At 36.2% G+C, this 17,407-nt stretch overlaps 2 protein-coding genes across 2 annotated transcripts in view; one reads left to right on the top strand and one right to left on the bottom strand.

The window, feature by feature from the left end:
• Positions 1-1,459: 1,459 nt before the first annotated feature.
• On the bottom strand, positions 1,460-7,140 carry tmed2 (transmembrane p24 trafficking protein 2). Its single transcript, XM_059357486.1, has 4 exons — positions 6,743-7,140; positions 5,147-5,339; positions 4,015-4,122; positions 1,460-2,974 (listed from the first exon to the last, which is right to left on the bottom strand). The coding sequence occupies exons 1-4, from the start codon at positions 6,920-6,922 to the stop codon at positions 2,850-2,852; spliced, it is 606 nt and encodes a 201-aa protein (XP_059213469.1). The 5' UTR covers positions 6,923-7,140; the 3' UTR covers positions 1,460-2,849.
• Positions 7,141-12,063: 4,923 nt separating this feature from the next.
• The window catches only part of ptpn11a (protein tyrosine phosphatase non-receptor type 11a), a 29,264-nt gene continuing 23,920 nt past the window's right edge, over positions 12,064-17,407 (top strand). Inside the window, exons 1-2 of the mRNA XM_059357474.1 lie at positions 12,064-12,291; positions 16,752-16,874. Of these exons, the coding sequence (XP_059213457.1) occupies positions 12,278-12,291; positions 16,752-16,874 (137 nt within the window). The 5' untranslated portion in view covers positions 12,064-12,277. The remainder of the gene's footprint in view (positions 12,292-16,751; positions 16,875-17,407) is intronic.

Below are 17,407 nucleotides of genomic sequence, written 5' to 3'. Positions count from 1 at the left end.
GCATTGTCTCAAAAATGAGCAAATAATGCAAATGGACTTGCCTTCCCTTACTATTTATTTATTTTATTTAAAAAATGTTTTATATCATTTTGATCTTACTTTCCTGTAATAGATAGGCTATAACCATGGTAAAACATTAAGTTAATGCTTTAATACATGTATTTATTTATTGGCATTACTTGAGGTAATTATATTATTTTTATTGATTTATTTTTTAAACAATAACAAACAAGCCAGGGGTATATCACACAAGAAAAAAGCATTTAAAATATTATAAAACATAGACATATTTAGTGTCTGGGTGGACTTTTTGTTATTTTATTACGAGAGTAGTTACATATATTGCTCAACATCCATCAGGAAAACTACAAAATACATTTTTTAAATTGCTAAATTTACAAAACTTTAACTTTACTTTCCTAAAGTTAGTCTCTCGACTTTCTGTCTTTGTTTAGTCGTTTGGAGCTGCATGTTGGGATTTGATTCTTAAAAACAAATGAGCCATTATTTACTGGAATATTGCAATAGGAAACCCCAATGAAAATAACAATATTTGATATGAATAACTTTTTTCAGGCTTTAAGAACAGCTTTATGACAGTTTAAGGCACCATTTGGTATTTTATTAAAAAATATAATTAAATGTGCTTCAAGTATCAAAAAATATAAGTACTCACTTTTCTTCATAAGTAGAAGTAGTAATACTACTGATATGTGAACTTGTAAGCAGCATTTTAATGGTCTTTGGTTGAGGACCAGTTCATTTTTCCCAATTTATAATTAGTAAATGGGTCATCTTTCACAATGCAATGTCCTTTATAAGTTGATCAGATATTTTAAATGTAAAATATTGTGAAAAGTGCATTTTATCTTGCAAGTCCTCAAATGCAGTAAAAAGTATTTATTTCCTCTTTCTTAATAGTATCATTTTTAACTTTATAGGACAAAGATAAGCTATTGAGTGTTTTGCTGTAGTATCATTTATATTGCAGCACTTTTTTTAAACCAGTCGAGTCAGACTCTTGAACGCTTCACTTTTCTCGTACTTGTCAAACAGGAAAAACTGGTAGAAATTAAAATACCGAACAGTAGGGCGTTCCCGGTAGCACACCTGGTAGAGCGCGTACCACAGAGGCCCAGTCCTCGTAAGCAGGCGGCCCGGGTTCGAATCCGGCTCGGAGCCCTTTCCTGCATGTCTTCCCCTCTGTCTCCCCTTTCACTCTCAATATCTCTCTCTCTCTCTCTCTCTCAATAAAGCTACAAAATGCCCAAAAAATATCTTTAAAAAAAAAAAAAATACCGAACAGTAGTTCATGTTCCAGCATTTAATATTCTTTAATCGTGTCAGCTGTGAGAATTGTCTGTCGACTAGTTTAACTTCACGTTTCTCCCCGTGCTCATGAAAATAATTAGCAGCCAGTCTCTCAATTCATAACCACCCATGTAAAAAGACATCCAAGTAATTGTACAGAATATTGGCTTTATTATGAAACCTGGGGCTTTTATTCCACAGACAACCATTCTACATTTGTACAGATCCATTTATCAGATTTTCGTTGTTTGTAATCACAAAAAGGAGAGACTGTGTACAGAGCAGTTTTCCTGCCAGAGCTCAAAGATTGTTTTTAATACAAAACTGGAGCAAATTCAGTGACGTGCAACTAGTCCGGCGCTGCAGCCGTCCGTGTGCTAGATGTGGAGTTTGTTTTATTTACCTTTAAGGTGAAAGATTTTAATTTGAAAGGCATGAACCAAACGGTTGCACGTCACAGGATATGCTCCAGAAAGAAAAACAAGCTGTTCAAAATTGTATACAATCATATAATTTAAAATCCCTAACCCCAACAAAAGAGCTATAATAGAAGCAACTAAAGCACACAGCAGTCATTAGGTGTCAGCCCCCCCCACAGCCACCCACCAACCCAAATCAACATGTAACATGTATTTCAGTATTTCTCTACACTTCGCCTCAGAGTTTCACTCCAAAGTAGTTCAGTTAAAAATCCAAAACCCCGCCTCAGCTCTTCAAGATCTTACCGTGGAAGTCAAATTTAAGTGTAAAAATTAAAACAGCTTGTGAACTCTTTAGGCTGAGAAACCCCTTCGCCTGTTTCGGTGAGCCACACCGCGTTTCCCCGCAAAAGATGTCCACTGAAGCCCCCGTTCCCCCCCGCAGCTATAAATCAACAGACAGAGCTAGAAGCTGAACAGTTTCCCTTAAAGATCAGCCGCAGTGTAAATCCTTCAGATACTTCCATGTATTCAGCAGGAGTGCAATTTGTTGTTTGAGAGCATGAACACAGTGTACAGATATCACATATCTCCCAGTACATCGTCTGATTTGACACTGGAAACAAAACCATTCTGCGTCTCAGACAAAAATCTTATGCTTTCTTTTTTTTATAATTTGAACAGTGTCCCATTTAAATCTTTACATTCTCCTGTGGGAACTCCACACATGCCTATTCATTTATGTGCATCACTTTCATTTGACTGCCTTCACTTAAAATTATGAGCCTCAGTCACACACACACAAACTGTACTGGCAAGGAATTGAACTGTAATTATCAAACAATATTGGACGAAAAAAAAAAGAAAAAAAAAAAATGACATCTAATCCCAGAATCTTTTGGCCATTCGTTCCAAACAAACACTAATCACATTTATAAAGGAACCAAATAGGTAACAGGAGAACAAAACATCTGAGATCCGATCACATGTAGGCTTTTTTTTTTACTCAAATCTGCCAGTCTCATTTCTTTCCAGAGTGTAAATAACTGTCTTGGTGTTGGAGGAGTCAGCGGAGGACAGAAGGACCTTTTTTTTTTATGTTTTGTTTTTTAAATCGCACTAAACCACTCGTCGTACTTCGAAAAATCTCTTCAGGTAGTAAATCTGTCCAAGAGTCATTGCCACCAGAACCAGAGCCTCGAAGAACGACCACAGCACCACTCTGCTGTTTGTGTTGTCGTTGACTAGAGAGAAAGGGGGAAAAGAGAGAACATTACATTTAATTTGCATTTTTACTAATAGTTTCCCAACATTTTATTAATACAATACAACTGATGTTCTTTTTTTTTTTAAACTTCTTAAGTGTCCTTGTTCTATTCTGTGTTTTTTTCTATTGTTGTTTTTATTTATGCTACCTCAGTATTTTATTCTATTGTATTTTATTGTACTTGAATACCAGACTGCTGTGACAACCGAATTTCCCTTCGGGGATGAATAAAGTAATCTATCTATCTATTTATCTATCTATTTCTGAGTCTTTGTAATATCCATAATAATATTTATATCATTTTGATGTGGAATTATTTTAAAGTTCAACTCCCCTCCAATTGTTATTTTTTTTTTTTTTACCTTTTTCCTCTTTGAACTTTTTTGGTTCATTTTACTAATATTTTTCCCAACATTTTAATATTTTCTGACTCTTTGTAATATTTTTCTATGCTAATATTTATATAATATTTGATGTGATATTTTCATTTCATTACTATATTTGATATGTATATTGATTTGTAGTTATTCAAAGACAGGATATTTTTGTTTCACTTTTACATAAAAGTAAATAAGACTGCATGATTTGTTAATTTGATACAGAAAATACAAGAACATATATTTTGTAGATTTTAATTCGAGAACCAAAATCCTTTTTCACCCATAATTTATCCTCCTAATAAAAAGTTGTGAACAGAGTATCATGCCTATTATCAAACTGTGGTTTGAGTGTATTGTTACATCCCTGTTTCCAAAAATGTCACTCAAAACATTTTTTTTTGGGAAATGTTCTTTTTGAACATCAGGACTTACTTGCTCTGACTAATATTTCAGTTGCACAATTTTATTGGAGTGAATAAAAATGTAAAGTCAATTTATATCTGATCCAAGATGAAAGATGGCAAGTGTAATCTGAAGATGTATTATTGGAGGGGTTTGATTTATGTATACCAGATGTATGCAAAATGTTTGTTAAAATGTTCAATAAAAAGAAAGTAAAAAAAAAAAAAGGACTTACTTGCTCTGTGTATCCTCTCACGGACCTCCATGTACTCCTGCTCGTGCTTTACAGCAGTCATAGCAACTGCCAGCTCGTTGATCATCTCCTCCAGCTTGTTTTGGTGCGCTGAAATGAGCAAAAATATTAATCAGCAACAAGCCATAACACACTTGTAGTGCACAAAAAAACATGCATGAGGAATGCAGTGCATGCAGTTTTGTGCGGTATGCTGCAGCAGGTGATGCCATCCCATCACCAGAGACATTTACAGAGCCGACACTACATGTTCTCACTGTGCAAAGAGTCAAACCATTCATAAATGGATGCACTAGATTAGTTCATACTGTTTGTAAAAACACTGGTTAGAGAAAACTCTGCAGTGAATCACAAACTCAAACGTCTATTTCACAGCAGTTTTGCCCTGAGCCCTACCATCCCAGCTGTCTCCACCTACAAAGAGGAACAGAGCGTCCAAAATAAAAGTCAAGAAGGGGAAGAAACTATCGCAAAACAGCAGAATACAGACAGAACAACTGGTTTGCACTCTGCATGATCTATCTAAGTACACTACTGGTCAAAAGTTATAGAACACACCAACTTTTCCAGAATTTAATTGGAAATGATGCAGTTTAATGTCTCAGTGTTCTCTGAAATTAATGCACATTTGCAACATTTAAAATTCTTTATTGAGCATGATAGTGTTTTGGAAGTAAAAAAAAGATTCAAAATCACATTTTATGTTGGACTAAAGGACTAAAAAAAGACACAAAATGACAAAAAAAAGACACCAAAAGACACAAAATGACTAAAAAAAGACACAAAATGACCAAAAAAGACACAAAATGACTTAAAAAGACATGAAAAGAATTCAAAAATAGCCCAAGACTCCATAGAGTTATGTTGTTAACCCATTTCTTGTTCCCTGAAAAAAGGCCTACTTGTATAATTCTGAAATGTACATTATTATTTTTTTATTTACCTCTGGCAATTCACCACTTACCTTTGTACCCTTTCAAGCTGTTGATTTGACGTGAACTGCTTGAATTTCAATAAAAAACTGGAAAAATTGGGGTGTTCTAAAACTTTTGACCGGTAGTGTATATGGGGCATATAATTTCTTAATCTCCCTCTTCATACGTCTTTTACGTACCTTCCGTCTCCATGTCCTGGCCCTTAGGTGCCTCTCCGATATCAATCGTGAACATGACGATCTTGGGTGTCATGGTTGACATCTTGTTGCTGAAGCAGAACTTGTAGGTTCCGTCCATGTGTGCCGCCACAGAGTATTTCCCGCTGGACTCTCTGTCGCCTTTGTAAATCTGCTTACCATCAGGCCCTGTTATCTGCAGGACAAGAACATAAGAAAAAAAAACTAAATATCTGAGTAAAAATCACTGCTGCTCAGGAGTTTAACTACACATAGTGAGGCAGTAAATCTGCAAAACAAATATGTAATGATTTAAATCTGAGAGTTGAAATTGCATTGCGATACTGTCGACCACTGAACTCTCCATCTACTCCTACACCTGGGTGTGTGGTTGTGGTGCATTTATTAATTGCAATAGTAATAAAAACAATTCTGACTTCTGTCATGTTGCACGGTGCAAACTTGGGCTGTCACATCAACAAGGTAGAAGAAAATTTGTTCAAGCTAATGAAAAACTGAGCACTTATTTTCTGGTGAAATAATTAATAAGATGACTTATAAAGCATGCTGCTGTGAGTGCAGTATTGCACAAGCATTGTCAAAACTACACCCAGTGGAGTCCAGGGGAAAGTCAAAAAATAAAATATGTTGGAAGACACACAAGACAAAACACTGTACCCTAAATATATGCAAATGCCAAGGTGGGTACAGGCACATCTTTACTTAATTTGTATTACTTTTGTATGCATTTGATGTTGGTTTTATATTATGAATTTTCAAATAGATTGGATGCTTTTTGTCACAATGTACATGTTGATCTATTTAGGTATCAATGTTGGCAAGTTTTTCCTGTAATTATTTAAGGCAGGATATTTAGTTTCACTTTTACATGAAACATATTACATAGATTAAACCCTACCTCAGACACAAACATAATTCTTGAATTTGATTTTTATTAAAAAGGGAAAATACATTTTTGTCAAAAAAAGGAATATTTTCTAATTCTTCCAAAATATAATGTCATTTAAAATAATTATACATCGATAAAAACCGTATGGTGGATTATATTACATATATATATGGTTACATCCCTGTTACAGCTGCTGCTGCATGATGGCTGTAACATATGGCAGCAACATCTGGACACACAAAACACTCAGCTGCGCGTTAAACCACAGCAACATTTGACCGGAAAACAAATCAACAGTAAATATGAAATGTTATTTCTAAGAAATGCCCAAAGACCTTTAATGGCTAAATAACTAGCACAACTTGGCCGGATATAATGCTAACACTGTACTTCCTGTATCTTGTGAAAATTGAACATTATATTGCACTTAATAAACAGAAAGCTAACCAATCAATAATGTATTCCAGATATTAAAAACGTTTAAATTGAAGAGAAGTTAGTCATTAAACCTGAACTAGTTTCCCCTGACGTCACGCAGAGAGACGGCGGCGGCTAACGTTAGCATGCGAGCTAACGTTAGCATGCGAGCTAACACAGGCCTTATTTGTCATAATCGCGTATTTAATTAACAAAAACACCAATTAAACCTCATTAGCCGGGTGGATTATTGTCTAAAGGATGTATCTCACCTCCACATCGATGTCCAGGAAGCCTCCCTCGGCTACCTCGAACATGAGGCCCATCTTTGTGCCGGAGTTGACCCGCTCGTAGAAGCACTCCTCGGCATGGGCGTCTATGCTAACGAAGTAGCCGGACGCGGTGGCGGACAGGACGGCCAGCAAGACAACCAGCTCCGACACGGTAAACATGGTGGAAAAACTTTCTGTTAGCGACCGTCACAGCAAGTCTGGGGGTATAAAGAGCCTCCTGGCCTCGGTGCGTCCTGTAGCGGTGCAGGATGTCGGGGTGTTATGAGTGGATTGTTGCAGGAGAGGAGCCTCGGCTCTCTGACTGCCACGTACAGGCTTAAACGGCGACTGGCGAGGGACAAACTTCAGAGATGCGCTAAAGGCTGTCAAAAGTCAAAAGTCCCCTTAAAATGATCCAACTTTCACACACAGATGCTTCTTTCCTGGTCATTAATTTACTAACATAATTTCCCCCCGCATAGATAATACATATAGTCACATTGTTAAAATAATCGCCTTTTTTTTTTTGCCTAAATCATCTCCTCATTGCCACCTATGGTCAAATCTCCTACATCCTCAGTTGATCAGATCATGTGATTTTACCCCTTTAAGAAAATGGACCTATGTCAAGTGTGTGACTTAAGCGGATTTATTATTAAGTCAAAATAAAATGTGACAATTTTTTTTTAACATGCCTTTGTGACTTTAACAAGATATGGTAACACTTTATTTTGAAGGTGTCTACATAAGAGTGACACAAGCCTGTCAGAAACATGACATGACAAGTATCATGAGCATTAATGTTACTTCAAAGTGTCATTAATGTTCATGACACATCCCATGTCATGTTTATGACAAGCTCATGTCACTCTTATGTAGACACCTTCAAAATAAAGTGTCACCATATCTTGCTTAAGTCCCAAAGGCATGTTCAAAAAATTGCCTAAGTCACATTTTATTTTGACTTAGGCATAGTAAATCCGCTTAAGTCACACACTTGCTGCTCCTGCTTGATTTATCTGTCAAAGCACTTTGTAAATGTTCTTTTTAAAGGTGCTGTATTAATAAAGTAATTAGTAATATTATTATGAATATTTACCTTTACTTTAATAATTTACACAATTTACAATGTATGCACTCTAATTCTTTTCTTATTTCTTATTGTGTTATTTTAGATTTTTTTTAATTTTTATTTCTGCTTTTCTGCGGATTTATTATGCCTAAGTCAAAATAAAATGTGACAATTTTTTGAACATGCCTTTGTGACTTTAACAAGATGGTAACACTTTATTTTGAAGGTGTCTACATAAGAGTAACATGAGCGTGTCATAAACATGACATGGGATGCATCATGAACATTAATGACACTTTGAAGTAACATTAATGCTCATGATACTTGTCATGTCATGTTTATGACAGGCTTGTGTGACTCTTTTTCATTTGTCTGCTGTCCGCTATGATTTTGCCTCTTTGTCTTCTTGTATTAATTTTACCCTTATTCTGTCTTGCTCTTGTGAAGGATTTAATTTTATGAAAGTAAAATTTGGCTAAAAATAATGAACAAATGACAAAAGACAAATGACTTTTTTCTCCTTTATTCACCATTAGATTTCTAAAAAGGCAGACTGACAAACTATCAAATAAATTGTGTCTGAATAGCAGAAATAAAAAATGTAAAAATCTAAAATAACACAATAAGAAATAAGAAAACAATTAGAGTGCATACATTGTAAATTGTTAAAGTAAAGGTAAATATGAATAATAATATTACTAATTACTTTATTAATACAGCACCTTTAAAAAGAACATTTACAAAGTGCTTTGACAGACAAATCAAGCAGGAGCAGCAAGTGTGTGACTTAAGCGGATTTATTATGCCTAAGTCAAAATAAAATGTGACTTAGGCAATTTCTGAACATGCCTTTGTGACTTAAGCAAGATATGGTGACACTTTATTTTGAAGGTGTCTACATAAGAGTGACATGAGCGTGTCATAAACATGACATGGGATGTGTCATGAACATTAATGACACTTTGAAGTAACATTAATGCACATGATACTTGTCATGTCATGTTTCTGACAGGCTTGTGTGACTCTTATGTAGACACCTTCAAAATAAAGTGTTACCATATCTTGTTAAAGTCACAAAGGCATGTTCAAAAAATTGCCTAAGTCATTTATTTCTCTTAAGTTACATCCTTTATGAGTGAAATGATCAATAAATGTCATATGTTACACTTTTGGTGAAGTTTTTTGTGAGTTAAGCGATTATTTTAACAGGGTGACGATATGGAACAATAAAGACATTATATATAGAAACAAATCCTTATTTTGCCCCTATTGGTTTATTCACAATATAGTCTTAGTTCATCAGTTATTTAACTCAAACGGATCATTACTTACATATCAAGAATTTATCATAAAATACAGAATCCCAATTCCTATTAGAATTTAATCAATTTAAATACATTTAATTTCTCTTTTATTTCTCTTAAGTTACATAATTTACACACAGTGTTATTACTATGCCAATAGCCATCCTTTGTTACATCCTTTTTGAGTGAAATGCTCAATAAATGTCAAATGTTACACTTTTGGTGAAGTTTTTTGTTTTCTGCAAAACTTGAAAACATGAGTTAGGCGATTATTTTAACAGGGTGACAATATATTTAAGGGATTTACAGAAAATGCATCACATATGGTCTCTCTACTTTTTGTGTGATCACGTGACGTGTGCGGTGTCCGCGGTCGGCTGCGGAATGTTTCGCTTGACGCTGGAGCGGCAAAACCCTCCAGAGACGCGGCGGCGCGCCGCTTTGCCTCTCGTGCCGCCGTAATCATGAAACAAGCTTCCAATGAGCATGCGCGGAGAGAAAGTGCTAGGACTCTTTAGTTTATGTGTCGCTGTTCGCCGGACGGGCCGAGCTCCTGTGGCTTTATGTAAAACCGGGCGAAGCGGCAACGAGGAGCGGCCGCGCAGGGTGATAAAATCCGCGCACCCATTTATTTTGGTCTTGCCCTTTTTCGTCTAAGTTCTGGAAAGATATTTGTAACTTCCTTTTTTTTTCAATTGAACCTAATTTGTCCCTTTGTTTTGAAAATATACTGTTTGGTTTCACTGACTTCCCATACAAAAAAAAAATCAATATTACATTATAAATCTAATTATACTATTGGCAAAATATCACATACATAAATCTCGATACACAAAAAAAAATCCCCTCTTTTCTATATTTATAAGTGAAACCAAGCAGTATATTAATTCTATTAAAGACTAATTTGAAAGCTGCTAAAACTCTGAATATTTGTATTTTTTTATAATATTTTTGTATGACAACCTCTTTATGATTTATTGAAACCCCCTGGCGACGTTCTGATGTATTTTTTTGTATTACACCCCACCCAACTGCCTTAACCCTCCTGTCCTCCTTCCGGGTCAAATTGACCCAATCTGTTTTGACTATTCCTTCTTTCCTCCCTCCTCCTGCCTTCCTCTCTTCTTTCCTCCTTACTTCCTTCTTTCCTTCCTCCTCCTGCCTTCCTCTCTTCTTTCCTCCTTACTTCCTTCTTTCCTTCCTCCTCCTGCCTTCCTCTCTTCTTCCCTCCTTACTTCCTTCTTTCCTTCCTCCTCCTGCCTTCCTCTTTTCTTCCCTCCTTACTTCCTTCTTTCCTCCCTCCTCCTGCCTTCCTCTCTTCTTTCCTCCTTACTTCCTTCTTTCCTTCCTCCTCCTGCCTTCCTCTCTTCTTTCCTCCTTCCTTCCGTCTTTCCTTCCTCCTCCTGCCTTCCTCTCTTCTTTCCTCCTTCCTTCCTTCTTTCCTCCCTCCTCCTGCCTTCCTCTCTTCTTTCCTCCTTCCTTCCTTCTTTCCTCCCTCCTCCTGCCTTCCTCTCTTCTTTCCTCCTTCCTTCCTTCTTTCCTCCCTCCTCCTGCCTTCCTCTCTTCTTTCCTCCTTCCTTCCTTCTTTCCTCCCTCCTCCTGCCTTCCTCTCTTCTTTCCTCCTTCCTTCCTTCTTTCCTCCCTCCTCCTGCCTTCCTCTCTTCTTTCCTCCTTCCTTCCTTCTTTCCTTCCTCCTCCATCCTTCTTTCTTCCTCCTCTATCCTTCTTTCTTTCCTTCCTTTCCTCCCTCCTTCCCTTCTTTTCTTCCTCCTTCCGCTATCTCCTTTACTTCCTTCCTTCTTTCCTTCCTCCTCCTGCCTTCCTCTCTTCTTTCCTCCTTCCTTCCTTCTTTCCTCCCTCCTCCTGCCTTCCTCTCTTCTTTCCTCCTTCCTTCCTTCTTTCCTCCCTCCTCCTGCCTTCCTCTCTTCTTTCCTCCTTACTTCCTTCTTTCCTTCCTCCTCCTGCCTTCCTCTCTTCTTTCCTCCTTCCTTCCTTCTTTCCTCCCTCCTCCTGCCTTCCTCTCTTCTTTCCTCCTTCCTTCCTTCTTTCCTTCCTCCTCCTGCCTTCCTCTCTTCTTTCCTCCTTCCTTCCTTCTTTCCTCCCTCCTCCTGCCTTCCTCTCTTCTTTCCTCCTTCCTTCCTTCTTTCCTCCCTCCTCCTGCCTTCCTCTCTTCTTTCCTCCTTCCTTCCTTCTTCCTCCCTCCTCCTGCCTTCCTCTCTTCTTTCCTCCTTCCTTCCTTCTTTCCTCCCTCCTCCTGCCTTCCTCTCTTCTTTCCTCCTTCCTTCCTTCTTTCCTCCCTCCTCCTGCCTTCCTCTCTTCTTTCCTCCTTCCTTCCTTCTTTCCTCCCTCCTCCTGCCTTCCTCTCTTCCTTCCTCCTCCATCCTTCTTTCTTCCTCCTCTATCCTTCTTTCTTTCCTTCCTTTCCTCCCTCCTTCCCTTCTTTTCTTTCCTCCTTCCGCTATCTCCTTTACTTTCTCTCTTCTTTCCTTCCTCCTGATTTCCTCTCCTTTCCTCCTTCCTTCCTTCTTTCATCCCTCCCGCTTCCATTCCTTCCTCTATCCTCCTTCCTTCTTCCCTTCCCTCGCCCCCCCTTTCCTTCCCTTCTTTCTTTCTTTCCTTCCTCCTTCCTTTCTGCCCTCTTTCCTTTCTTCTCCTCCTCCCCTTTCTTTCCTCCATCCTCCTTCCTTTCTCTCTCCTTTCCATTCTTTCTCCTTTTCCTCCTCTCTTTTTTCCTTCCTTCCTCCATCCTTCTTTCTTTCCTTCCTTCTTTCCTCCATCCTTTTTTACTTCCCTTTGCGTCCTTCCCTCTTCTTCCTTCCTTGACCCGAGGAAAACAGGAAGGTTAATAAAGTTTATTTAAAAAAAAAAAAAAAAAAAAAGAAAAAAGAAAAAAAACCCTCTTGTTTTGTCGCATGTTTGGTGACGTCATATAATCGACTCGCTGTGAAGTCTCCGGGGCCGAGGCCTTCTAGAGACTTTTTTTTTTTTGTAACGCGTTCAATTTCTGTTTGGATGCGTGGATTTCGGTGCCCGTTTTTTTTACCGGGTGTGAACCGATGAAGCACTTTATTCTGTGATCGACGCGGAAACGGTCGGAAACGTTAAACCAGCTAGTTGGATCTACTGCTAACTGCCAGCGAGGAAGTGAGGGACGAAAAAATGACATCTCGGAGGTAAAGGGGGGCTGTCTGGAAAACAATGTCTGCTGATTATGTTAGCTGAGCCAGCTAACTTTTAACTAAACTCAGCTGTTTAGCCCGTAAACAAGCTGCGAGTCTGCCGACGGTTCTGGAAAAACACTGAGAAGCTAGTTAAGCTAGCTAAAAACCGCTTCATTTAGCATACACCGGCTTAACTTAAGGTTAGAGCCCAATCAGAGGATGTTTAGGTTAGTAAACACCGCTACTATCTGTCACAAAAACCACAGAAGAAGAAAGTTACAGCAGGAGAAATACAATATAAACAAACAAAGGGATAATATTAAGGAATTTAAGCACAAACATGGTTTAAAAGAACAGCAATTATAAGTATAAATAAATAAAGTATATAGTATATAGTATATAGTATAAAACCTCCCAGTAGTATGAATCAGATACAAGCAAAATCCAAGCACTTTATGTGCTGTACTTCAGTAAAAGTTGTGATTTACTTCAGTACTTCTACTCATCCACAATTCTAAGGCTCTTTATACTTTATACTACAAATGTCAGATATTTATTATACTTAAATGGTAGTTTTACTAAAGTATTTCTTCCACTACTGGTAAACATTTTACTTTCTGTCAGTCATATGTACAGAGTAGAAAGTAGTTACAGTAGTAGAACTATAATGTTGAGAAACAGAAGGATAACATCAGATAAATAAAGCACAACAATATGATTTAAATGAACAGTAATTTTAAGTTAAATACTACGAAACCTCCCAGTACCACCAATCAGAATCAGGTTAATTTGCACAGTAGATTTTCTAAATGCTTTAGCAACTGTAAGGTTAGAGCCCAATCAGAGGATGTTTAGGTTAGTAAACACCGCTACTATCTGTCAGAAATACACAGGAGAAGAAAGTTACAGCAGGAGAAATACAATTTAAACAAACAAAGGGATAATATTAAGGAATTAAAGCACAAACATGATTTAAAAGAACAGCAATTATAAGTTAAAGACCACAAAACCTCCCAGTAGTATGAATCAGATACAAGCAAAATCCAAGCACTTTATGTGCTGTACTTCAGTAAAAGTTGTGATTTACTTGAATACTTCTACTCATCCACAATTCTAAGGCTCTTTATGCTTTATACTACAAATGTCAGATATTTATTATACTTAAATGGTAGTGGTCGTGCATTTTTTTACTAAAGTATTTCTTCCACTACTGGTAAACATTTTACTTTCTGTCATTCATATGTACAGAGTAGAAAGTAGTTACAGTAGTAGAACTATAATAAGGATAACATCAGATAAATAAAGCACAACAATATGATTTAAATGAACAGTAATTTTAAGTTAAAGACAAAACCTCCCAGTACCACGAATCAGAATCAGGTTAATTTGCACAGTATATTTTCTAAATGCTTTAGCAACTGTAAGGTTAGAGCCCAATCAGAGGATGTTTAGGTTAGTAAACACTGCTACTATCTGTCAGAAAAACACAGAAGAAGAAAGTTACAGCAGGAGAAATACAATATAAACAAACAAAGGGATAATATTAAGGAATTAAAGCACAAACATGATTTAAAAGAACAGCAATTATAAGTTAAAGACCACAAAACCTCCCAGTAGTATGAATCAGATACAAGCAAAATCCAAGCACTTTATGTGCTGTACTTCAGTAAAAGTTGTGATTTACTTGAGTTCTTCTACTCATCCACAATTCTAAGGCTCTTTATACTTTATACTACAAATGTCAGATATTTATTATACTTAAATGGTAGTGGTAGTGCGTTTTTTTTTACTAAAGTATTTCTTGCACTACTGGTAAACATTTAACTTTCTGTCATTCATATGTACAGAGTAGAAAGTAGTTATAGTAGTAGAACTATAATGTTGAGAAACAGAAGGATAACATCAGATAAATAAAGCACAACAATATGATTTAAATGAACAGTAATTTTAAGTTAAATACTACGAAACCTCCCAGTACCACGAATCAGAATCAGGTTAATTTGCACAGTAGATTTTCTAAACTGTATTTAAGTACAAGTTATACTTTACTTGAGTATTTTCATGTTTTGCTACTTTATACTACCCTCATTAACACTACTATGCTTCATTAATCCAATATTTCTTATACTTAATTGGGATTTTCTACACAATCATTCCCTTACTTTTGGTACTTAAAGTACATTATAAGTATATATTTAACTTTTTCCACACTGTGGTTATGCTGTTTTTTAACTGAAGTATTTCTTCCACCACTGGTAAACATCATAACTTTCTGTCATATGTACAGAGTAGAAAGTAGTTACTGGAGTAGAACTATAATGTTAGGAAACAGGATGATAATATTAGGCAAATAAAGCAGAAAAATATGATTTAAATGAATCATAATTTTAAGTTAAAGACCACTAAACCTCCACAGTACCATGAATTAGATTTGTTGCAAAGAACTCTCTACGAATACAAGTTTGAGGTACTTGTGCTTTACTTGAGTATCTGAGTGATTTGATACATTATACTTATACTCCACCACAATTCAAAGGTATTTTATAATTTAGACCTAAATTGGGCATTCTGCACAATAAATACTTTTTCTTTTGGTACCTTTTGGTAGCCTACTGTTGCTATTTTTACCCAGAAAAAAATCTGAAATACTTTTCCACCACTTCTATCATTTATACAGAGTAAAAAGTATTTACTGTATTAGAACTACAATATGGAGTGACAGAATGATAATATAAGGGCAATAAAGCACAAACAATATAAGTTAATATAGAAATGAAAGACTACAAACCAAATTAAAAACAGAACCAGTTTATTTCCAAGTAGGTTTTCATATAAAAGGAGATTGTTTTGGTGTATAATAATGATCACAGAAAGAGAAACTGCAGATGAAAATAAGTATTGAAGAGGACAAACTCTTTGTACACACAACACTGAAAGGCACTATATTCACATAAAGGGAGACAACATGCAGTGTAAGGACGGTTCTGGACAAAGAAGGAGCGAACACTGGCTCAGTCTCTCCGAGGACGAGACACACATATGATCCAAACACACAGTCAGGCTTGTGGAAAAAAGGAACGGCAGAGCAAAAAGAGAAAAGATAGCTGATGATCTGGTGCAAAGAAGCCTCATTACTGAAAAAGACGAAGTTGGCACATATACTATTTTGTTTGTCATATCTTTTCTGTGTTTTATTATGTTCAACCTCCTAAGACCCAAGCTTTAGTTTGGTATGTGTTGTTAGTTTCTCCTAGATATTTTGGATCAGTATTAATAATATATATAAAAATTACAGGTTAGCCATGTTTTGTTTTGGTTTTGTTTCTTGTTTCTTTTGTTTGTTTTTTGTTTTTGTTTTTGTTGTTGTTGGTTTTTTTTTGGGGGGGGGGGGGGATTCATACAAAAAACAAAAAATTATGTGAGCATTGGTCCAAGTTTTCTTTTGTGAATGTTGTATTTTTGTACATGTTCTGTACTATCAGCGCTCAATAAAAATAAATGTAAAAAAAAAATATATATATTTTAAACTGAAAACCCTAAAAAGACAATTTATTTAATATTTTCCAAAAGTTGTTTGCTGGAATGCATTGAACATTACACACTATCAGTGCAAACAATTAGAAATTTCCTCATGGACTCACAAAAAATATACTGTTTTGGATTTAATGCTTATAATCACATCATTGTAAAATGAATGTCTTTAGGTTTCGGACTGTTTGTTCGGGTAGAAGATAAAACTCAATTATTTTGATTTGAAGAGGTCCCCTTTTTATTTGTTGGATAATTTATCAGGAAAAATAAAAGCATTTGTCCACACTGAAAAAAAAAAATCCTAAAAAATTACAGGTTAAATTTACTGTATAACACAATTAATTTGCCAGTTTATAAAACTGTTTATTTCCTTACATTTACACCCTCTTATTTAAAGAACGATAGTAAAAGTCTATTCCTTTTCAAATGAGTACTTACTGATTAGCAGTGTCGTAGCTTGTTGCTAATGCTAAAAATAGTCAAACTTGCACAGAATATCAAACTACAAACATTATTAGGCACAAATAAACAAGTTTTAACCATAAAATCTGATCAGCTTTTGTACCTGGTCCACTTTTTTTCTGGGTATAAGCTGTTGATTGACTTTACCAAGATGCTGCCATCTGATTTTTACACTGATTGATGTATTGTGCTTTTTCTAGAGTGTGTAATGCTGAGGACAACAGGTCATAGTTAAGCAGAATTAAGTATAAGGTCCAGGAAACCTAAAAAGAAATCACAGGAGGTTAATGACCTGTGTGTGTTCTGTGTTTTATTTTGAAAAGTACCTTACATGTCATGCACACTGCTTTTTTGTTGTCTAATCATAATATTTGAAGAGAGTCAGTGAAATAAAGCAGTGAGATTATATAAAGTGCAGATTTTTGGATGTGACTCTACACTCCACACTGAGTCTGATCATTGTTCTCCTCGTCTTTCAGGTGGTTTCACCCCAACATCACAGGTGTGGAGGCTGAAAACCTCCTGCTGACGCGTGGAGTGGATGGGAGCTTTTTAGCCCGACCCAGCAAGAGTAATCCAGGAGACTTCACCCTCTCAGTACGGTAAGAGATGCTTACAATACACTATACACTACAGGATACACTCTCAACTGATACCTCTCAACAAATTAAAATTCACTTTTCTGGGGGATCTCTACTGCTGTACGTAAAGAAGTGTAAAGTAAAAATGAGCACAGACACAACATCTGTGAAGCTATACTCACTAAATTTCCTTTTAGCTGTACTTCCACCGTGCTCTTCAATATTTCTTTTAATGCAAGGTCAATCTGATCCTAAGCTTTCCAAGTTTTAGATAAAATAGTCAAATCAGTTTTATTTATAAATCACAAATTTGCCTCTAGGCACTGTGTACAGGGTTCAACGCCCTCTTACCTTAGAGCAGGGGTGTCAAACTCTGGCCTGCGGGCCAAATTTGGCCCCCAGTGTAATTTTATTTGGCCCGTGAGGCAATACCAAATTATTATATTATTATTGTAAATTAATGACATTGATGTGTTTTTTATTTGAAATTTGATTTTGCATGTCTGCACTATTTAGTTATATATTGTATGTTTATAAGCGTTGCTGGTTCCATA

Source organism: Centropristis striata, chromosome 19, assembly GCF_030273125.1.
Source record: "Centropristis striata isolate RG_2023a ecotype Rhode Island chromosome 19, C.striata_1.0, whole genome shotgun sequence".
Taxonomy (NCBI): domain Eukaryota; kingdom Metazoa; phylum Chordata; class Actinopteri; order Perciformes; family Serranidae; genus Centropristis; species Centropristis striata.
Note: the sequence above shows the minus strand (reverse complement) of the source record. Positions and strands in the feature narration are given on the sequence as shown.

What these genes read in the sequence shown, in the direction of transcription:
- tmed2 (XM_059357486.1), bottom strand. Translation starts at nt 6,922, where the DNA reads ATGTTTACCGTGTCGGAGCTGGTTGTCTTGCTGGCCGTCCTGTCCGCC. An exon ending in CCAGGACATGGAGACGGAAG is followed by an intron (nt 4,123 to 5,146) that starts GTACGTAAAAGA and finishes TGCTCATTTCAG; the next exon opens with CGCACCAAAACAAGCTGGAG. An exon ending in TGAGAGGATACACAGAGCAA is followed by an intron (nt 2,975 to 4,014) that starts GTAAGTCCTTTT and finishes CTTTCTCTCTAG; the next exon opens with TCAACGACAACACAAACAGC.